General features: G+C 38.6%; 1 protein-coding gene across 6 annotated transcripts in view; it reads right to left on the bottom strand.

Annotated features, from left to right (window-relative positions):
* Positions 1-2483: 2483 nt before the first annotated feature.
* LOC139952172 (uncharacterized) overlaps positions 2484-24256 on the bottom strand; it is a 76111-nt gene continuing 54338 nt past the window's right edge. For all 6 annotated transcript variants that reach the window (XM_071951194.1, XM_071951192.1, XM_071951191.1 and 3 more), the window contains 7 exons: positions 19408-19476; positions 16275-16349; positions 15686-15757; positions 14474-14530; positions 12812-12984; positions 3596-5422; positions 2484-2725 (listed from right to left, as the gene is read on the bottom strand). In XM_071951194.1, the coding sequence (XP_071807295.1) occupies positions 2493-2725; positions 3596-5422; positions 12812-12984; positions 14474-14530; positions 15686-15757; positions 16275-16349; positions 19408-19476 (2506 nt within the window). In that variant the 3' untranslated portion in view covers positions 2484-2492. The remainder of the gene's footprint in view (positions 2726-3595; positions 5423-12811; positions 12985-14473; positions 14531-15685; positions 15758-16274; positions 16350-19407; positions 19477-24256) is intronic.

The following is a 24256-nucleotide window of genomic DNA, read 5'->3' as shown; positions in this document are numbered from 1 at the left end:
GGTTCCCTCTGAAGTAATTTTTCCACGAACTTGATTTCGAGACCTCACAATTAGATTTTGAGATCCCGAAATCAAGCATGTGAAAGCACACAACTTCATGTGACAAGCTTTTTTTGCTTCCATTATTATCTCACAACTCCGACGACCACTTGAGCTCAAATTTTCACAGGTTTGTTAATTTGCGCATTATACTGAGATACACCAAGTGAAAAGACTGGTCTTTGAAAATTACCAGAAGTGTTCAGTTAAACAAGATTATACCCTCTAAAGAAAATACATGTTTTACTAACAAGAATTAACTGTAAAGAAACGTTTTCAACGATTTTACAAAACCTGTACAATCATACTCAAATTATTCGTAACAGTAATAACACAATACATTCTGTACAGGTATATCAAATAACTATTCTAATTCGTGCGCGTTCCAAACAGAAACAGTTCGGTACGGTTGCCCAAACGGTTACTTTGTCAGCTTCAACCGTTGGAGCGAATCTGAAGGCAACCGTTTCACACCTTGTGTTAAAAGACACAATCGGACAAACAAACTTATACTTCACTGTGTGCTTAGCTAACGGGAAGCAAAACATCAAGATCAAAGACAGATTGATTTGAGGTACGCTGATGAAGCAGGGTGTAACATGATTCCGATTTTTCTAAATTTACAAGAGAGATGTTGGCTTAATTGTAGTTATTCTACTCGATAATCAACATCTGACAAGATATAGGTTCATGTAACCGGAAGGCGCGTGCATTGATGGAGGTTTCGGTACTTAAAATCGAGTAAGGTTTCATACAACTTCGTGTGATGTTTTTGTTTGTAAACACTGCTTTTACGCAATTTTCGAAAACATTTGCACCGGGCCGAGTGAATTGTTGCGCAAACTGACAACAATATTTCCTTAAACCTCAAACAGGTAAGAGTTGTGCATATTTTTTCACTTAACACGAGAGACTTTCTAATATTTATAAACAACCCTTCAGGTGTTGACAAATTGGTACTTCGGCGCGACGCGATTTCACCGAGAATTTAACTATAGCCTTATTGTAAATAGTCACTGGACACTATTGGTAATTACTCTAAATAATTGTTGGCATAAAACTTTACTTGGTAAAAAGCAATGGAGAGCTGTTGATGGTGAGAAATTGCTCACGCTGAAGTAAACGTAGTTTCCAGAAAACAAAATAATTTTCCACTTAAATATTTGATTTTGAGACCTAATGAGGTCCCAAAATCAAACATTCGAAAGCACACAACTTCGTGTGATAGGGGTGTTTTTTCTATCATTATTATCTCGCAACTTCGACGACCAATTGAACTCAAATGTTCACAGTTTTGTTGTACTGTGCACGTTAGATTGCCGAAAAAGGGCAACTAAAATGTATTTAAAAAAAATGTAAAACGCAAAAAATACCATACAAAGTGTCTAAACAAAAATGTTAATCATAACTTGTTTTAAAACAAAACGGACTTAAAGGCAGTGGACACTATTGGTAATGACTCAAAAAAATTATGAGCATAAAACCTCACTTGATTACGAATTTGATTTCGAGACCTCAAGTTTAGAATTTGAGGTCTCGAAATCAAGCATCTGAAAGCACAAAACTTCGTGTGACAAGGGTGTTTTTTTCTTTCATAGTTATCTCGCAGCTCCGACGACCAATCGAGCTCAAATTTTCACAGGTTTGTTGTTTTATGCATATGTTGAGATACACCAAGTGAGAAGATTGGTCTTTGTTAATTACCAATAGTGTCCATTGTCTTTAAAGATGAACCTATGTAGTTGTCACATTACCCTACTAAATCATCACCATCGAATAAAACATCAATTTTAAGTTGCTATGCCTTCGCTTAAACAGCTATCTGAGCAGAATGTTTTTAACGGAAATGGTATTTAGACTTGTTTATATTAAACTTGTTGACCATTTTAATGTAATTTTGATATGTGTACACTTCTGAGTTTTTTGTAATTATCGATTAAAAAATCAGGCCCCAACCTAAAGGTTTTGAAATCTAAAATCACTTCTGCCGTTGAGAGCGCGCGCCAAAGGACAATGCCGCTGACGTCATTTGTGGGAGTTTGCTTTGTTATACCTCCACGCTGCAACGAAGTGGCTTTACACATTGGAGCTCACAACTATGACGTTTTAAGAGTGATTACGTAACGGGGCTTTTTGCAAATCTCTCAGAAATGCGCTGGATAAGGGTATTTGAAATGATTGTTTTTTTACACAATCAAAATCTATTTATAATCATATGACTCGATTTCCTTATTCATTGAAAACATTTTAAATGAAATTCAGCAAAGTTCACGACTTGAGATTTTCGTTCAAGCAGGTCTTTCTTAAGGTCTTGCACCAGCCTCTACTTATGAACAATTACATAAATACTATGACTATGTAAGCAATAGACTACAGTGCCATTCACTGTCTGATAAACTGGTCCGGCAGCACAGCGTTTAAAATTATATTCATTTTAGCTTCTAACTAAACTGTCAGGCCAACAATAGTGTCTCAGTCACTGGAACCACTGATGTAGCGTCTTGGTCTTCATTGGTCTGCTCATCCTGTTCGTCAAACATTGAAGAGTGTTCGTCGTCCAGATAGTCATCTGGCTCCCTCGTGTAGCGTCTTCGGCACCATCTGTACATATGCACCGATGAATTCCTGATACAAGCAAAGCATCCATGTCTCGAAAGAGTCTTGATGCCCGTGAAGACGGAGCTTACTGAAATACAAGAACATACGAATGGTGTAAGTGTAGAACAATTTAAAAGCAAGGCTTCATATTTTGTGTGAGTTTGTTTATGTACACAGCGCCCCCCCCCCCCCCCCCAATGTACTCTCTGTAGAGTCTAGAGTTTCTGTGTATGCGACTTAGGAAGTTTTAATGGTCAAAATAGGGCTCTTCAACGGACGCATTATCGGCAACAACCTTGCGTGGCACCGGTGTGACGGGAAATAATGTTCATCAATTGAGTGTCGCGGCCGAGTGGTTAAGAGCATCGAATTCAAGATCTGGTGCTAATTCACCGGAGTGTGGGTTCGAATCCCGGTCGTGACACTTGTGTCCTTGAGCAAGATACTTTACTATAATTGCTTCTCTTCATCCAGGGGTATAAATGGGTACCTGCGAGGGTAGAAGTGATATTGTGAATGAAAAGCTTTCGGAGCGCCACGGCAGCTCGGGGCTGTATACTCCCTAAATGGGAGCTGAGAAAGATTAAAGGGATGTTTATTGGCCCAATGACCAGGGGACTAATGTAAAGCGCATTGATACGGTTTATTGTGAAATGCGCTATATAAGAACTTGTTATTATTATTATTAATTGGCGAATCGTGTAGCTGATTATAAGTTATCTTATAGATTGTCTCATAGAATCTTTTGATCACTTTTTTTTTTCATTTTATCGTCAATCTAACTTATGGGTACACATACACTGCTTGCTTCGTAAAATGTTGACGACCCCGTTTCAAAATGTGTGTTTTTTACGGATTTCTTTTTAGATTGACGTTGTTTTGCCGCTCATGCAAGAAAACAACACACATTAGAAATAAAATAAAACTGCATTTGTGATAAACCCAATTGTCTACTTACTTGCAACGAAAACAATAATGCTGAGATTCAGAAGAACCAACGCAGTTGAAAGAACTCCCTTTCTATCATCTACAATTGGCCCATCGTCATTTGGCATGAGGAGCAAGGACGCCGCCAGCATGTTTATGAAGATGATACCAAGCGAGCACAACTGAAGCCGCTGTTCAATTGCATCCTTCATTGGTTTCAGGTAGGCGTGGATGAGCAGGAAGAAGACAGACAAGAAGACAGACACAAAGAGTGTGAAGTGGTCCTCGGGTCCGAACAGCAGTATGAAGAGCGTCTGCAGGATCTTACGGGTAAGTTCAATGATCTCCCAGTACCAGAACTCAGCTTTGTAGTTTTCACACAGAAAACTCTTCCAGCTGATGTTTGTATCTGGCTCTGCAGTATCACTCGATAGGTGAATGAAGGTCCCTTCTGACTCTGTGACAAGGCCGTTGGTATCAACTGTCGTACCTTGGGCGACATCGGGTAGCACTAGACTTGAGTTCTGACTCGAAACAGATGCTTGGTCTTCGTCACCACTGACCTTTGTTTTGCTGCACCAAAGAAGTATGAACAATACGAGCGGGAAACCCACAACGTACACCATAGCTGTCTGGGCGGCATAGTTGTAAAATGAATGATCTCGGCCCTCGCAGTCGATTGCGTAATCATACCTCAGCAAGGTGATGTTGAGTTCTTTATCCTCATCCAGGAAAAACAGCTTACACCCCGTTGGCAACAGGCTAATTATAACACTGCAAACGCTTGGGTACGACAGGAAGAGCAAAATGACAACAATCAAGAAACATCTTTGTTTACTTTTACTGAGATCATCTCTGAACCGTGAAGACAACCCTTGCGCCGTTGTTAAGAGACGTTTTCTGAACACGTAATAACAAAAGGCGGACACAACAACCGCTATGATGAAGATGAATCCAAGCAAGAATTCAATGTAAATATTGGGGTAGGTGAAATCCGGAATAAAACATCTAGGACTAATCAACCAACTAACTAAGCTAACCTCCATTGTCTTAAAGAATGAACCCAATGTCTGCAAATTTGTGGGCCATGGAATGTCGTCTAGGGCAGAGAAAATTTCCCCCATGACCTGGCAAAAACCAACTATGATTTTCCCACGTGCTAAAAAGATGCTCAAAATATTTCGTTCATTCCGACGATGCCTTCTATATGCATCCCACACAAAGAAACCGACTATGATGCAGACAACAACAAAGATGCAGAACACTTCTACAGCAAACAACGGCCAATCTGGGCAATTCAAACAATGACCAAGCCAAGAGTAATATTTGTTTGCACATTCGGAACAGAGCCAGCCCTTGTAGCCTTCACTGCAAGTTGAGTCGATACCGATTTCACCATTTGGGCACACGTCGTCGCGGGAACATTTGTGTACCTGGGGTAATTTACCTCTAAATCTCTGCGCCTTTCTGTCATACGAATCGTTCTTAATTCGTATATTGCTGACGAAATTCATATAGGAATCGTGGTTTTCCAGCAAAATCTGGTTTTCTTGTGAGGTCCAGTTCCACGTCCACCAGTAGCCCGGACGAAGATGTTGATATTCCCCGGAGCAGTTGATCCCTTCGTGGGGACACTGATGGCATTCGCCAAACCGGTCAGTGCGGTAATAGTTGTCCACACACGGACAAGCCCGGAACCCTGCAGCGGTACTTTTATCTGTTCCTGTTGGACACACCTCGCAATCAGTAGCTATCGTACCAGGTGCAGCTTCAGGCGAGACGTAAGTTCCTTTGTTGCATATTTCACAGTTCAAACCGTCTAACGCATACTGACCAGTTTTGCTCTGGTAAAACCCACCTGTGGAGAAAACAGATGTACCTTTAGAACAACGTTGATGCTGTACTCACACTGTTGCCAATATTCTTGCGAATATAAATATTTGAAACACGCGTCGAATTTGCCCAAAAGATGCGATTATTAAGTGAATATTTTATCGGTCGTACTTGGTCATCCCTCGACCTGTCCTTATTTTACGAATATGTTACGAAATAATCATGATCTTACGAAGATCGGTCATTTAGAAAGCCCTTTCTAAATTTCGGCGAATGATGCGAAGACGGTCATTCGCCGTCGATTTTGATAAGCGTTGGTAAGCCATTGGTAACGTTTGGTAAAGAATTGTAATGTGTTGATAATGTTACAACTGGTCTACCAATGCTTTGCCACCGTTACGGAAGGGCTGATACTTTACAAATGTTTTAGAGAGTTTGTTGAGAACACTTGCCAATTTAGACAATTAATATTGCGAATAAGAATGACACCCCGAGTGAGACAGGTGTACTGTATCTGCTCTTCGTCACACTGTGAAGGACCATAAAGTTTGGTCATGAACTGGTTTTACCATTTTGCACATCATGAATATTTCTCGTATTTACGATTTTGGGTCTCCGTTCTCAAATATTGCGGCCTGATGAACGGCGATTAAAACACGCTGCCACGACCCTTATATTACTTGGATTTGCCGTTTTCGTAAAATGACAATAATTATTTTGTAATCATGTTCTACACAAAGTAGGGCCTACACAGACACTTAAAGACTTATTAAGATTTCCGATATAATAATAATAGTGGCTTCTTGAATAGCGTTCATGTCCTTCAACATTATTACCCGTGGTCATCACTGGGCCTTAAATCATTCCTTAAACCATCTCAGCTCCCTGTGGAGTATACAGCCTGTGCCGCCAATAATGTAGCGCAATCAAGGCTAATCAATCACAAGAACCAACTTTGCCCTCACAGGTACCTATTTACCCCCTGGGTGGAAAGAAATCACTTGCTCAGGGACACAAGTGTAACGACCGGGATTCGAACCCACACTCCGCTGAACAGAATCACCAGGGCTTGAATTCGGTGCTATTATACGCTCGGCCACGACACCCCCGTTCCTTTTCACTCCATTTGACAGTATGTTAGAACTTGAAGACTCATTAATAGACAAAAGGTAAGAAATCCTCCTCCCCCCATCCCCCCCCCCCCACAAAAAAAAAAAAAAAAAAAAACAAAAGAAGAAGAAACAAAAACAGTTAACGTGTTTCCTATTTTGGATTCCTTGGGTCTACGGGATCAAGACATTTCTACCAAGTAAGTGACATACACATTATAGCCATTATCTGGTGTCTCTTTAAATAGATAAACGGTCTTTTTGACTGTGTTTTTGACATTCTGAGTTGGCAGTACAGGTAGCCAACATAAACAACAAGGAATCGAACCACGGTGCATTGAAACGTATGAACACCATTCGTTTCAACACACGCCATTTGAAAGACGCCGTTCCCCAACATCTATTATGCAATCAACAAAGAACTCGGGACAACACAATAAAATGTATAGCACCACTTGAATATGGTTGGTAACAACGTTACCTTCGACAACGAACAGCACTGTGAAAAAACAGCACAACAGGAACTCATGCTTATTTTTTTTTTTAATACCATGCGAGAAACCGAATGTACAGAACTCAGCAGTTGTGTATGTTAAAGCTCCGTATGAGATGGCAGACAACATTGTAGTCACTGCTTTGACCTTCTATGACACGGTTGCTAACATCCGTCGTCAACTTCATGACTTCGGCAAGAATATTGACACCGGCGTCACGAGTTGCATGATAAAGAACATGAAAAGACCGATTCCTATAGCTACATCAACATTGGAGGCTTCACATTCCCAGTTAGGTATCGAGGTCAACAGAAGACGTGCAAAGTATGCGACAAACCAGGCCATCTTGCCCGTGATTGCCAATGTCGAGGCCGTTGTTTGAGTTGCAATAGCATTCAGCACAGGTTATCTTGGCACGATGATGAAGAACAAGAGAAAGCTTGTACACAACAAGTACGCCAAGAGGAAAGCAAACAGCGAATCAGAGGACGAATACTCCTGTACCCCGAAATTCAACCTCGAAAAAGAAATCATTCGCTGAAATCCTCACTCAACCTAACCAATCCAAAGAAACCAGCGCACAAAAAGAACAAACCTCAAAAGATGAGCTTTTGGGATGAGGCTATGAAAGGCAATACTGTGAAAAAGAAGTCACCTGGAGAAAGCAAGGGGACCAGCCCAATCAACAAGATGCGCAGACAGTCTACCCGCAGGTCACTAACTTCCTTTGTGATTTATCTGCAGAGTATGCATCGTTTTTCGTGCGTGACCTCAGTGTGAATATTAATTAGTCAAAAAGGCTTCTGGAATTCGGTCATTTTCAGCCTTTTTTGAAAAGTCTCAACCAAAATAATGTGCAAGTAAATTGAAACGAAGAGCATATTATCTGTCGTTATGTATAAAACAAATAGGTGCAACTAAAATTTTAAAAAGAGAAATTTGTACGTAGAAAATGGCTTCAAAAACAGAGAAAACAAGTCACAAAAAACACGGCAAATTTTCCCGTTATGAATGTCGGCAGTCATGAACAGTCCCCAATTATGTATGGATAGATTATTTCATATTCTACCTGGAAATGTTAAAAGCGAGACCTGATCGTACCTAGTCCAGTCAGGATACAGCGATTTCCACCGTTAATCCAAAACTGCCATTACGAAAAAATCAACTATTTGACAGCATGGTTTTCCTGCACGGGTGATTGGTTGATGACGATTACATTATCGACGAATATGGCAGCAAGTTGTTTTTTGTTGGTATGGTAAAAGCGCCGGATGTCTAAACGATGAGCTGAATGAGGATCAGCTCATTCATCCCATGGTATAGACGGGCTCTTTCGTTATTGACTAAATCTGCCTTTGTGGTCGGGGCACCAACAGTATAACCCCTCTTTATTCCAACGAACTGGTTCAAACTTCTACTCCTTATGAGTTTTTGTCAATTGCTATTTTAAATGTTAACGGTTTAAGAAATATTAGTGATCTCAAAAGAAATGTGCTTTTTGACTTGTTACTGCAGGAGACACACAACCTCAATAATGAACACGATTGGGTGGCAGGGTAACATGTATTTCAGTCACGGCAATAGACAGAGTATAGAGGAGTAGCTATACTGACTTCCAACAAGATCAATCTTAACATCACCAACATTGTCACCGATGGTGAGGGAAGATGGATCAAAGCCCGCATGGTATGGAATGATAATACATTTTACGTTGTCCCTGTTTACGCTCCTATTCAGATTTATGAACGTACCGAATTCTTCGATAGTTTTAGCGATCAAATCACAAGTTTTGACGAGTGGATTATTGGTGGAGATTTCATTTGCAATCTTGACAACAAACAACAGGGATGTAAGCAAAACGGTTTTAAAGTCACCTGGAAGTGGTATTTTTTCAAAATAAAGCTATTGTCACTAATATATGTGTTTTGATGAGTTGAATGTGAATAAACAGTTAACTAAGGTTTTAAAAAATCAGTTCTTATGTTATTTACAAATTTAAGAGTAGACCCCGACCCGAGAGGGCACTGTTCGTGACGTCAATCGAGGCAGACTTTGCCTGTAAAGCGTAGAGTAAACACAATTGCAAAGTACATGTACGGACCAAGTCGTGAGTTTGTACGTTTCAAAAAAAATATATTGGTTTTTTTTTCCGGCAATGCCGACCAGGTGTATTGCTGCTGAATGCAGAAAAACACTTTTTGAAATGTACCAATTCACGGCTTGGACGTACTTGTACTTTGCACGTGTGTTTACTATACGCATTGCAGGCAAAGTCTGCCTTGATTGACGTCACATAAGGGGTAGGCGGAGTCAGCCCCCAAACAACTTTATATATTTTTTTTAACATATAAATCGTGACAAACAATTACTAAAAAAAATGTTTTATTGTTCGTAAGCATATACTCTTATGTTTGAAAGAACAAAAAAAAATCTCTTTCCAGGTGACTTAAACAAATGTGTTACAAGAAAAATATCTTATAGATTGTTGGCGCACTGTTCAGCCTGTCCAACATGGTTATACACATTTTCACAAAGGATGAAAACAAGCTCATATAGTCGATTTCATGTTTGTTTCTTTGAACCTCATAAACCATGTAAATGACGTCTCTCTAACTCATTTCGTTTTTTTAGCCATCAATTTATCGGGCTCAAATTAGATGATATTAACACTCCCCACGGCCAAGGTCGTTGGTTTTGCAAAAACTCTTTGCTGGAAGACACTGAATGAATTTTTTCGCATTACCAACTTTTAGGAGTTTTTGAGAAGTAAAAAAAAATATTATAATTCCCTCGCCGAATGGTGGGAAATGTGTTAATTCCGTTTGAAAGAGACAATTCAAGAGTGTGGGACAAAAAACCGCAATGAGTAACAAAAACTTTATTATAAGTTAACTTAAAGACACTGGCACTAACAATGTCGATGAGAGAATTATTTCTCATTGGAAGAACTCAACAAGTTGTCGTAAATAGGGCTTCATCCTCATCTGTTGCCGTCACCTCGGGCGTACCTCAAGGGACTGTCCTCGGACCGCTTATGTTTTTGGCATACATAAACGATCTTCCTAGCAAACTAATCTCTTCATCACGGTTGTTTGCAGATGACTGTCTCTTGTACACACCAATAAAGTCAGCTCAGGATAGATCAATTCTACAAGATGACCTGAAGCGACTTGAAGAATGGCAAGACACTTGGTTCATGCAATTCAACCCCAGCAAGTGTTTTACTATGACAATTGCTTCAAGAAAAGTCACCCCCACCAGCTACATATATACCTTTTGTGGCAAACAACTGGAATCTGTGGAATCTCACACGTATCTTGGCGTTCATATCACCAACACGTTAAACTGGGATGTTCAAACAGCTTCAGCTACTAAGAAAGCCCAACAAGTACTTGGTTTCATCAAAAGGAACCTCAACAAATGCCCTGTTCGTGTAAAATCACTAGCCTACACAAGTTTGGCTCGTCCCATCCTAGAGTATGCCACAGCAGCATGGGACCCACATAGTAAAAAAAAACTGTCAAGCCCTGGGAAGAATTCAAAGACAAGCAGCTCGCTTCACCACAAATAATTACAGTAGAACGCCAGGTACAGTCACCAGTATACTAGAAGAACTTAGCTGGAAACCACTAGAAATAAGAAGGAAAGCTAGAAGACTAGCTATGTTTTACAAACTCGTCAATAACTTAGTTGAAATCCCTCTTCAAGACTTTGCTCAACATTCCACTCGACCCTCCAGAAAACACAATCTCCAATTTCATTAACTTCGTCACTCGACCAAAATCTACGGCAACAGTTTTTTTCCGGCCACCATCAAGGACTGGAACGCCTTACCCGGTAGTGTGATTTCCAGCAACTCATTAGATATCTTCAAAGACACTCTCGCTAACCACTTCGAAAATTAAGCCATCCCATCCACACAATGCGCAAAGCTGGCGTGATGTGTCTTTAGACATTTGTTTGCCGGCTCAACAATACAGATACAGATACAGAGATTAGCAAATGCTAAACCCATCTTAAACAATACGATATAAACGATTGGAAGAAAGCCCAGTGTCACGGCAGATTTTAACAGCAACACGCTGAACACAATAACCGCTGATTGTGACTATGCCGATTCCTTTGCTCACGTACATGTCCTTTATCGCTTCTCATAGTGCATCACAGTACACAATCCGTGCATACACTCAGGATTCAATTTTAAAACTTTCAAGGAGTGTGGTTAGGGACCAATCAGCGTGGGTTTAATTAATCTTTCAAAAGAAAAAGAAAAATAGTCTTTGGAGGATTAATTAAATCAATCCCATTGAATATTTTTTTTTCTTTCAAATCTTAACAGATTTAACCTTAACCCGTTGAATGATTTAAAAACCTAGATGCTAGATTTCTGAACCAGCAGGGGAAAAAGTAAAAACAACAGTTTTAAAATATTTCCTTAAAAACTTTATTTCCAAATAAACAAGTTAAATTCACATAGTTTCGACAATAAACCTCGACAAAGACTTGATATATGTTGTACATGAACATGAGAAGTTATATTTTGTGGCTACATGTTAATATCACTCAAGGGTTAAATCTGCAATTTCATTCAAATATTCTTAGAAGATGCGAGTGGTTGGTAATCAGTTGTTTACACCATCTTGGCACATTTGAGAGACTTATTTTAAAACAAAACAATTTGTTTGGTTCCTCGATAGGGTGAACATGGACGGTCTAGTTACAATACTAGCTTTTCTGATAAACTTGCTTTCAAAAAGTAGGCTTTATTGTCTTCACACTGTGAGTGCACTAAAAAAGATATTGCCACACAATTTGTTAAATGCTTTTGATTAAACTGATGCACTACCTTTCTCCTCACGATTTATTTTTGAACGTGTATTTGGTGTCAATCTCAATGTTCAGTTTTCTTCCTCCATGGTTCTCCCAGCTGTATCATATGGTTTTAAATGACATGAGCTAATCGTTACAATATCAAACGAGATGAAACGGTTCAAACAACACTACTAGAGGTTCGACAACAAAGTACAAAACCAAAATGTCCCTTCCTTGAAATGCAATCAAATTAATTTGCTTACAAACAAATCTCCGTTTATAAACAAAATCTAACCTTTCTGATCCAGCTTTCATTCAGCGATGCATGCATCTGTCTCCCTTTTCCTGCCGCCTGCTCGCCCTCTTGCGTTCGAGAAAAAAAAAACTAAACTAGCGGTAACTTAGCCAAGCGGACTAAGCCAAGCGGATCGTACACCAAACTCACAATGCTCAGACCTCTTCTCGTAAAGCTCTTTTTTTTATTTAAAGTTTAACAAATTGAATTTCTTTGTATTACCTCCCGTAGCTCACTGTATCCGTTATATGATAGCAGTGTTTATTTGAGCTTGTTTCATTGCTGGTGAATAAACGGAGTAGTTTAAATCCACATCAAGAGTAAACAAAAATAAAAAAAATTAATTATTTTTAATTTACAGTTCAAACGTACTCTCAAGCACTTTCTCACTTTAGAAAAGGAACGAAAGGACGGTGACAAATTTGTGTATGTATGGGCTAGAAATAATACCCTGTGCTGTATTAATAAATGAAATGCAACTATTAATATATGTTGTATATGTCTCTAGGCAACCTTGACTCTGTATATATTAATTATTTTCGTTCCTTTAATTTATAAGTAATGTTTGGAGTGTTTTGTTTGTGAATGCCAATGATGATATACTTTTGAGTGTGAAAACCCGGAGTCGTATAACTCCAATCAAGAGAAGACAAAATAGGAAAATAAATAAATAATTTAATAAACAAATAAATAAACAAACTAACCTGGTGGACATTTAACACAGCCATACATCATTCCGAAGGTTCCCTGCTTACATGGCGTGCATGTGTGTTCCAAATCTGATTTTTTCGTGCACGCAAAACCCGCTGTTGCAAATGAACTGTTTCCTATATACGGCATCTCAAACGGACGTATAAAGTAATCTCCGACTAGTTCACTGCGAAAGTAACATTGTAACAAAGATTATGTCGTGTTGCTGTTGTTGTTTGTTGTCATAGTATCATTGTTGTTGTTGTCGTTGTAATCATTTAAGTCTGAAGTACAGTGACGAGAAAATACTTGGTAACGTATCTTTAAAAAAAATCTTTTTTTTCGGAATTCTAACAAAGATAAAGAGTATATTTATTTAAGGTACGAAGAGTGCTGACAATCAGTCTGTCAGTTGACGAAACACAACTTTATGTATTTGTGAGTTTTTTTCAAAAATATTTACAGAAAAATGAATGCTAAAATATCCAATAAATTAACTAGAATATGTAGGACTGACTTGCTTCCTTTCCTGGCTAGATTGTTAAATTCCAATGAAAATTCGTTCCCTCTATTAGTTGGACGAAGGACCGAGGGAACGAACTTGTTATAGCGAGAGAACGAATAAATAATTCGAGGTAACAAATGTTTATTCCAGTTTGATGGGGCTTTTAATTCGTATTTTACTTGACACTTTAGTTCTTCCCTACCGGGAAACGACCGAACAAATAATAACCCACTGTTTCCTGCCCACTTCACGAATATAAGTTTGAACCGTTCTGAAATTCATATGTTTGTTGTTTCCAACTTGACAACGTGTTTTCCCATACCAACACACTGTGTAATACATTATTTCGTTATCTCGATCATCATCAAGGGGTGCGTTCCACTCGCGCAAACGTTGTCAACAGTTGCGCACGTTCGCCAACAATTTCAAGTGGAACGAGTTGTTCGCTGCCACCGTTGGCGAACGTTGGCAACTTTAGGCGAACATACTTCGGAGGTGTTGGCGAGTGGTTTTTAAAATGGCGGACAAGCATACGGTATTATTTCTTTGTCACAAACATAATTCCATTGTATTTTCGGTGGATGATAATGCAGATTTGGAATAACAAAGTTAATTAGTTGATGTAATGATGTAAACAAGAGGACTATTGCAGCAAAAACAAAGTTAAAAAAAAACTACGTATGGTGCGCGCCATCTTCATTTCAGGGCGCCGCCATGTTGACATCGCGTATACGCACCAATCATTTAAAAGACAAAAAACTTATGCGCGAACAATTGCGAGTCGTTTGCGCGAGTGGAACGCACCCCAGATTTACGCCTTGTTCCAATCGTGTTCAACGCACGTATACAGTACACACTCTACTACAAACATGAATATGTAGCAGCGAGTCAACAAAGAGTAAACTTACTCTAAAAACAGGAAAATATAACAGCGAAAAGGTAGACTAACCTTTAACAAACATTAATTTCTCGCGCAAATTGCAATTGTACGGAGCCCCTATAAGGGAACAGTAAAACAAGTTTCGGTATGTAGAAAATATATTGCTCGGAAATGAACTAGTATTTCGTTTACGAAGGGAACGAGTTAATATTTCGATGTAACAAACTAATTTCGTGGGGAATTCGTAGTTTTGAGAGACTTATAGAATTTGACATTATTTTGTGTACTTACACAATAATGTCCGTCTGATTCGTTCGTGGTGCTTCTTTGAGACTGTTATCAACAGATCTATAAAGAAAATTAACATTACTGGAAATAAACAGGGGAACGAAAACATATTTGCTGGTAATGTAATCGTTTCGTATAAAATTGACACTAATAGTTATGTTGGAGATATAATCAAAAATCAATAATTTAAACAATTTCAAGCTAGCTCTTCGGCAATTACGATGAACATCAATTCGAACAGACACAATCAGTGGAGTTAACGTGTATTGCATAATGGTAAGGATTTCAGGAACAGTCGATAGTATGTGTTGTAAAGGTATGATCATAGATTGGTCATGCTCGAACATCCATGATGAAAAAAACTTGCTGTTGATTGTGTGAACTAATTTAAGCGGTGTAATTAACATCAAATCGGTTTCCCTTGAAAAAAAAGCAAAGATTTGAAGAACAAAAAAATATCAAACCAAAACATTTGAATCTCTTTAGAAATTTACTCAGAATGAAGTAACTTTGCGAACTCATTCAAAACTAATATTTATTTTTATACTTCATGAAAACAGAGTGCAAACAATGTTTATTAAGGGATAACCATAAACAAAGCTAATTAATGAGGGTGAGAACAAAATAAAAAGAGTATCGAGGCATCATCTGGAAGCCGATGATTGTAGGGATGCCTGGGGACAGAGCATAAACGGGGACAAGAACGAACGGACAGACAATTAGAACAAAGACAGACATGATGAAGACAACAATGATGCGAATACTAATTACCAATATAATAATAATACCAATAATAACAATATTACTAAGAAATAAAAGGTTGTGAGTAAATTTTTATATGTAAATACCCGCGGATGCGAGGAAGTGACACACACATTGTTAATTTTTGGATGATAAAAGTCCATTTCTAAAGTAGTACTAAATGATATAACAAAGTAAAGAAAGAGATTTATGTTTGTTTTATCCCACTGTCAGCATTTTGGTGTCTCTTAAAAAAAAAATTATAATAATGATAGTATCATATTATATAATATAATCCGCAAACTTAAGTTAAACGAACTCACTGAGTAATTCGTGTACCTGAACATCAATACACAGCATAAAGATGAATGAGGTTTGTTTCGCTTTGTTTCAACGATTGTTATAATAAGTTACTTGTTTGAATGCAGACAGTTAGATTGTCTCTGGGTTTTATGTTTCTGTTAATGTACTTACACGTAACAGTCCTGGCTCAAATCCTGCCATACGGTGTTGGAAATCTGTTTAATTGGATTTCCGTGCATCAATCTAATCAGTCAATTAAAACAAATACAAATAACAAGCCGTTCAATAAGAGATTGCGAAGATCAATATTTTTCGAAATAAGATATAGCATTGGGAAATTTCTAAACACAACATGTAACACAAGCAAACGACAATCATAGTGGGGCAAGCCATTACTAAAATGAAAACTTTCAAACTATTTTTTTTAATTGAATCACAACAGAATTGTTCAGCCAAACCAAAAATTGCCGTCCATATTCAGTCGCCTGTGTACTTTATGATAATATTTGACTTAATAGATGTTAAATTTGCATCGGAGATAAGAATATTATTATTTTTAGTATTATTTTATTTTATTTTTTACCCAAACATCGATGTGTGTTAGCACTGTACACTCAGTACTTCCCCGAGTCCTGTGAAAAAAATATAACAGGTGTATAACTCGGGTGGGATTCGAACCCACGACCCTTGCAATTCTAGAGCAGTGTCTTACCAACTAATCTACCGAGATTGCATCGGGGATAAAGAATATTTGACTTACATTTGCTTAATAGTGTTTCCTTTCGTAGCAAACGGTCTCTTTCTAACATCTGATAAACTGCACTGAAACATAAAACTGCAGAGAAGGGAGAGAGTAGCAAAACATAAATTAACGATTGCAGATTATTCGCATACATATCTCATTCAAACTTCCAACAGGGCTCTCACTCATTGGAAAATGCGTGAAACAACTCGTGAATTTCATCAGAATTTCCTGATTTTTTTTTTATAATCAGATTAATGCCTACCCAATATTAGTAGCATTTGTGTACTCAAATATATATGAGGGGAAAAGGTGCCGGCCTATTAATTGCTTTGTGAGGCTCAACAATATGATAACCAATTTGAACATTATTGCCACATGGAAAATACAAGACAGGCTACCGGAACTCAAACCATTCAACCGTGTCTTCAAGTTACGGCCTAACACAACATGGTATAACAGTGATAGGCCCTAACAGTTCAAGCTAAAAACCGTCGGAAACAACTTGAAAGAAAATGTCTAACAACAACGTTAGAAATCCTTGGACAGCTTTTTACTAGACCAGGGGTGGACTTCACAAAACTCTTCCTAACTTAGGATTAATCGTAGGACTTTAGGACGAGTCACAACCCTGCACTGTAGTATGCATACCTTAAGATTAATCCAAAGTTAGGACGAGTTACTCGTCTTAACTCGAGATAAGACGAGTCCTAACTGTTCGTGAAATCGACGGCTGGCCATTGTCCAGACTATGATACGATCGGCAAAGCAGACCTATTACACTGACCAAGTCATTGAATGCACCGGTGTTTCAAACAAGGCTTTTATGCTCACAAAATGAACTCTTGAACAGAAAGAAGACATCTGCATTTAATACCTGATCATGACTGTCTGCTCACACTCACAAATCGCTTCAACTGCTTCTTCAAAGATAAGGTTGTTGCTGTTTGTTCAAACCTACAAGCCTCAACTTTCAAACTGAGGTAACCACTCAAATGTATAATCTTTGACCAGCTTCATGTAAAGGAAGTAACATCAGTGATCCTGAAGTCTCCCAAATAAGTCATGTGATCTGGATCATATGCCTACGAATCCTCTGGGAAATGTCTAGCAGCCATTGTTTCTGCCATAACTGCGATCATAAACAACAATTTCAAAACAGGAATTGTTCCCACCACCCTGAAATTAGCCAATATTCGCCCTGTACTGAAGAAATCTGGTCTGGATCACCATGCCGCACAACATTTTTGTCCACTCTCCAATCTTCCTTTTCTACCAAAGGTTATATGGAGTGTGCTGCTTTCGCCCAACTTTCAAAACCCACTCATCAATCTGCATTCCACAAGAATTACAGTGTTGAGACTCTTCTGGTTAATTTGACAGATCACATTCTGCAGCAGATGGATGTAGGCAACATACCTGCTCTGATCGTTCTCGACGTGTCATCAGCATTCGATACAGTTGACCACACCATCTTACTATAAAACCGTTTGAAGTCTCCAGCGTGTGGCCATTGATGGTACAAAAAAAAAACACTGCTCTCACCCACGGCGTCCCACAATGATCAGCTGGGATCAACTCCTCTTCTCAACTATAGTCAACACCATCAGCATCTAGAAGATTGTATCTCTATCCAACAATGGATGGACCAAAACAACCTGAAATTCCATGAGCTAAAAACATAGTTCATATAGGCTCCGAGGGGAAGTTGAGCAAGATCTCCAAATATCCTACCAAAATTAAAACCTCACAATATACCCATCTGAAAAATGACGCAACCTCGGTGTTGTCATAGACTTCAACATGACCCTAGTATCCAGCATTTCAAAGACTGTCAGGTACCAGCTCCGAAACCTGTCTCATATCCATTAGTTCTTAACCTCAGGAGGCAACCGAGGTGATGGTCCACTCATTAATCTCCTCACTGCTTGATTTCTGCAATGCCATTTTGATCAACCTTCCCGAGTTTCAGATAAATCGACTTCAACGCCTCCAGAATTAAGACGCTAGACTTGTCGCTCGTGTCAAAGGCTCATCTCATATCACCCCCACCCTACAAGCATTACACTGGCTTCCTGTTCGGGACCGCATCATCTTTAAGGTTCTCCACTTGATCTTCCACTCCCTGAATGGTACATCACAGGATTACATCAAAGATGCTATGTCAGATTTTTGGCCCCAAACATTAAGCAATATTTTTTTTTTTTTTAGTGAATGGTATTTCAAAGAGTAGAGTATCACCCGCTCTAACCAAAAACAAATCAACTTTTACTTTTAATAGTCAAAAACCATGACAAAAATTCCAAACGTTTCTTATAAAACACATAAGATTTGGTCACGTGACATATTGTCGGGATCCCGACAAAAACTAATTTTGAGCACTTTATTTCACTGCTACTAATAATTGGCGGACTTTTTCGAGCAATGTCTCAAATGAAAGCTTGTAACTTTCTCGACCCCAATAAAAATACCTATTGAATTTTAAATCCAAATGTTTAGGTCAAATCGGCACAAAATCTGACATAGCATCTTCAATGACATAATTCATGTGTACAAACCTCCAAGACAGCTCCACTCCTTAAACAGCGTCGCACTTCACCTCAGAAAAGCAGATAGTTGTTCAAAATTCAAAACTCATCTCAAAACATATCTATCTCGGAAACAATAGCCTTCTAACTGTTGGTTGTCTTGTGTCATTGTATATTAGCAGTGTCATCGTTGATCGACATGGCGCACTAGAAATGTTCAACATTATTATGTTTAATAATTGCTTACTCTATTGCTATTTTTGGTATTTTATCAATACAAAAAGTTGACTATGTGCTGTCGGTTAATTCTCACAGTGGCAGGTCATGTCGTTCTCAGTATATAGCCAAAACTTGTGGAAATCTACGTTACTCCAGAGGGAGCCGTTTCTCACAATGTGTTAAACCATCAACAGCTCCCCATTACTCGTTACCAAGTAAGAATTTATGCTAATAATTATTTTGAGTATAATTACCAATAGTGTCCACTGCCTTTTCACTCATTGTACCTTTACATATCTTTTCACGTGAAACCTAGAGGTTTATATTGATTTTTAGGTCTGTGTGTGTTTTTTGTGTCTGTTGCAATATCAAAATTAATTGGAACTTGGTGTCCATTAACTTACAGGAATATTAGGGATGTCTCATAAAACTGAAAGTCTGCCATCTGCATTATCGGATTTTGATAGATGTATCTGCAAGAAAATCAAGAGTTGTTGTCTCGTTAATAATTAGCCTTTTTGAGGAATGGCGGATGTGATAGGAGTGCACTGTTAGGTTTTGGAGTATACAAACAAATTTACCTAAGCCTTTCAGTGCTGTAGTTGTGTCCGTCATATCTCCCAACGGCTAAAGGCCCGGTCACACAGGCCCCGATAACGAGAACGAAAACTAGAACGATAAAAATGCACGCCCTCGATTGCGTGGAGCATTTCAACCAATCGAGGGCGTGCATTTTTATTGTTCTCGTTATTGTTCTCGTTATCGTTCTCGTTATCGGGGCCTGTGTGATGAAAACGAGAACGATAAAAATGCACGCTCGCGATTGGTTGAATTGCTCCACGCAGAATACGCCCACGCTCATTCAACCAATCGAGGGCGTGCATTTTTATCGTTTTAGTTTTCGTTCTCGTTATCGGGGCCTGTGTGACCGGGCCTTTATACAATGTATGTGCCAAACTGTAAGAGCTTAATAAAATGATGAACAAGGTTTCTTGTTATAATGAATAGAAAACAGTTTATTGGAAATTGAGACAAAGTGTGTAAAACATTTCAAACTATAATAACTGTATAAACTTATTTGTTTTGTACTATTTTTTATAACGGTGTAAATATTTGCACAGTATAACACAACATCAATCATAGTAATATTGAGTTACATTGAAGCTGTTATGTCATGTCATCTCAGCAGTATTTCACCATTACTTTTCAGAGTAAGGTCCCCCAGTCTCCCCTGTTTCATTCACCCAGGCTTTATTAGTAGTGTTCACCTTTTCTTTTCTTTTTTCTTTTGTTATCTCCACCAGTTGCCTTATTGACTTTTTTGTTGTTTTGTTGTTTTGTGTTGTTCTGTTGGTCTCTTTTCACATAACTGTTGCTGATTTTGTTGATATTTTATCCTCTGATGACGATGATGCACTTAATGATGATCAATGTGGATATTTTGAGTCTAATGAGTTTAATGATTTAAATATTTCTACTCCAGGTAACTTTTCCATCTTTTACATGAACTCCAGGAGTCTCTGTAGACATTTCTTCGACATCCAAGATTACTTTTCTAGTCTAAACCATTCCTTCTCCATCTATGGGTTCACTGAAACCTGGTTTAAAGCAACCCTCCGCCCTTTGTCCACATGGAAAATTTCCATCTAGTTCATTCGTCCCGTTCCCAAAGACCTGGCGGAGGGGTAGCTTTATTCGTCAAGAACTCGATGAAATTTCGGACTCGTGAAGACCTCATGCCTTCACAAGATGACTTTGAGTCCATTTTTATTGAAATTCAACGTGACAAAGCTAGTAATCTGATTGTGGGAAATGTCTACAGGGCTCCTGGTACTTCGTACGACAACTTTAACAAGGTTTTTGAGTCTACCTTGGATACGATAACAAAAGAGGGAAAGCTGTGTTACATAATGGGTGATTTCAATCTTAATCTACTCGATTTTGCTGATCACCCGCCCACGGACGATTTTTTGAATGCTGCCTTAGGCTGTGGTTTTCACCCTTTAATCACCAAACCCACTCGCATCACTACTCACACTGCCACACTAATTGACAACATTCTAACCAATTCTATTCTTGACACTACATCTGGGATTTTGTACTCTGACATCTCGGATCATTATCCCCTCTTTCAAATCACTACCTCTTGTCTTGAGAGCTCTGACTCATTTCAAAAAACATTCTTGTCAAGGGATATTAATAGGACTTCCATCAGTTCCTTCAAACAATGTCTCAGTAACATCAATTGGAGTCATGTTTATCCAGCTCAGGACTCGGACTCTGCTTATGATACTTTCCTTTCTATATTCTCCTCTCACTATAATTCTCATTTTCCTCTCACTCTCAAAACGGTTAGGACTAAAAAGATAACCAAGCCATGGATTACTCAGTCTATTGTGAGCTCTTGTCACTTCAAAAATAGGCTGCATAAACGATTTCTTCGAAATCCGACTATAGCTAATGAGCAGCGTTATAAAATCTATCGCAACAAGCTTACTGCCACCATACGCCTCGCCAAAAAAGATACTACGCCGACAAGCTTGACCATACCAAAAATGATCTCAAAGGTATTTGGCGAGAGATCAATGGCATCTTTGGAAAACAGAAGAAACCAACCTTCCTAGCGAGTTTATGGATGGTGATAATCATGTGTCCAGTCCGCGTGAAATTGCCGACACTTTCAACAACTTCTTTACTAACATTGGCTCTTCCTTCACTAACAATATCTCCCCTACTAATACTCACTACACTGAATCCTTGCACAATCCTAATGCTTCCTCTTTCTTTTTAATCCCTACGAACAAAGAGGAAATTATTAAGGTTGGCAGCGAGCTGAAAAGCGGCAACAGTTGTGGTTTTGATGGAATTTGCTCAACCGTAGTTAAATCTGTTCTTCCTTTCATTGCTGAACCTCTTAGCTACATCATTAATCTGTCTTTTCTAACCGCTTATGTTCCCCTCAACCTTAAAGTCGCTAAGATCATTCCTATTTTTAAAAACGGCAATAAGCAGGAATTCAGCAATTACAAGCCTATTTCCATCCTTCCTTGTCTTTCTAAAATCTTAGAGCGGCTTGTCTACAATCGCCTTTCTCAGTTCCTTTCCCACCATCGTATTCTTTTCGATCAGCAATATGGCTTTAGATCTAAACACTCTACCGACATGGCCCTCATTGAGCTTGTCGACAAAATTACCAATGCGTTCAGCAAAAAATTCTCTGCTATTGGTGTTTTCATTGATCTTTCTAAAGCTTTCGACACACTCGATCGCTCTATTCTTCTTTCCACACTAAACCACTACGGTATCAGAGGTGTCCCGCTTCAATGGTTTGCTGATTACCTTTCTAACAGGTACCAGTACACTACAGTGATGAGCTGTGACTCTAATCGTCAGAACATCCGGCATGGGGTGCCTCAAGGCTCTATCCTTGGGCCACTGCTTTTTCTGATTTACATCAATGATCTTCACAACTCTTCTTCGCTTCTGAACTTCACTCTTTTCGCCGACGATACAACCATCTTTTACTCTAGCCAGGACGTTACTTCCTTGATAGACACAGTCAACTATGAACTCTGCTCTATTTCTTCGTGGTTTAAAGCAAACAAACTTTCTTTAAATCACAACAAAACTAACTTTATTCTCTTTACCAAGTCAGCTCGTCCACTAGAGATTTTCTTGCCTAAATTGGTTATTGACAATATTCCCATCAACAGGGTATCTTCTGCAAAATTTCTGGGCGTTACCATTGATCAAAGCCTTTCCTGGACTGAACACATTTCTTCCATTTCTAAAACCGTTTCCCGAATCACAGGCGTTCTATCTAAACTCCGCTTCTTTCTTCCAGCTACCTCTATGTGCTTACTGTACAACTCTCTTATTATACCGTATTTGAATTATTGTAACATTGTCTGGGCGCATACCAGCAATAGTAAATTGAACGCCTTGTCTGTTATCCAAAAAAGGGCCATTCGCATAATGCACTTTTTCTCATTTCCGGGACCACTCTGCACCCCTTTTCGCGCGTCTATGCACCCTTACTAATACTGACATCAATAAACTTCAAACTGGCATTTTTATGTTCAAATATACTAATAATCTCCTTCCTCGATCATTTCCCACATTCTGCACATCGGTTTTTCATGAAGTCCATGACTACTCAACCAGATCCCGTAATAACCTGTTTCTTCCTTTCACCCGCACCCACTACTCTAGCAACACCCTTCGATTCACTGGTCCACGTCTTTGGAATGCTATCTCTAGCAATTTAAGATCAATGCCGTCCGTGGGTCGATTTAAGATCTTTTACAAAAGATTCCTCCTCTCCCACTATGTAACATAGCTTTTCTCTCCACTTATTTTCTTTTGTCGTCTTCAGTTAGCCTGGTTTAACACTCTTTGTATTTTTGTGGTCAGCATTTTGTATTGTCATTGTGTAATTGTCTTGCCCTTGTTTCTTCTTCGATGTTTATTTGTTTGTTTGTTTGTTTGTTTGTTTGTTTGTTTGTTTGTTTGTTTGTTTGTTTGTTTGTTTGTTTGTTTGTTTGTTTGTTTGTTTGTTTGTTTTCTTGTCTGTATAAAGGCTGTTGTCTATAAGCCACGGCTTAACTAACAACCTCATGCTCTCGCTCCTGTATTGTACATAGTTAATTCCTAGTTATTAACTTATTATTTGCTTTTAGTTTATATTGTTTTTCTGTATAATTTAATACACTTTAGATTTGTTAAATTTCTAGGTACTGTCTAATTCTCACAATTGTTTTGTTTTCTCAACAAGAGTATGAAATAAACGTGTATTGAATTGAATTGATCTCATAAGTGCATTCACTCAACTTTTCAGGATCTTTCATTTTGAACAATTGTATTGTTTTGTTCGAAAAGATTTTAAATAAAAAATTGTTTAATAAATGTCTGATATATATTCACAACCCACTACCCTTAAAGTTTCAGACCCCTCAAACTGTCAGGGATAAATTCAGCTTGTTTGGTTAAATACAAAGTAATGGACATGGTTATGGCGTCAGAAATCCAAGATGTATACTCCTTATGCTGACGCAGGGGCCACATATATGCTTATCGTGTTTAAACACTTCTGGATTTGATTATATTATCCGTTTAAACACCCCCACGTGATGTCCTCTCAGCCAATCAAAGTGGGAAAACTGTCCCAGGTATTTATGAATAATGGTTATAATACAAATATAAGTGCAAAGAACGCCGGTAACAACCAAACAGTGACCCTTTCTATTACTGGAG

This window comes from Asterias amurensis, chromosome 20, assembly GCF_032118995.1.
Source record: "Asterias amurensis chromosome 20, ASM3211899v1".
Taxonomy (NCBI): domain Eukaryota; kingdom Metazoa; phylum Echinodermata; class Asteroidea; order Forcipulatida; family Asteriidae; genus Asterias; species Asterias amurensis.
The sequence above is the reverse complement of the archived record's forward strand: the minus strand, read 5'-3'. Positions and strand labels throughout refer to the sequence as shown.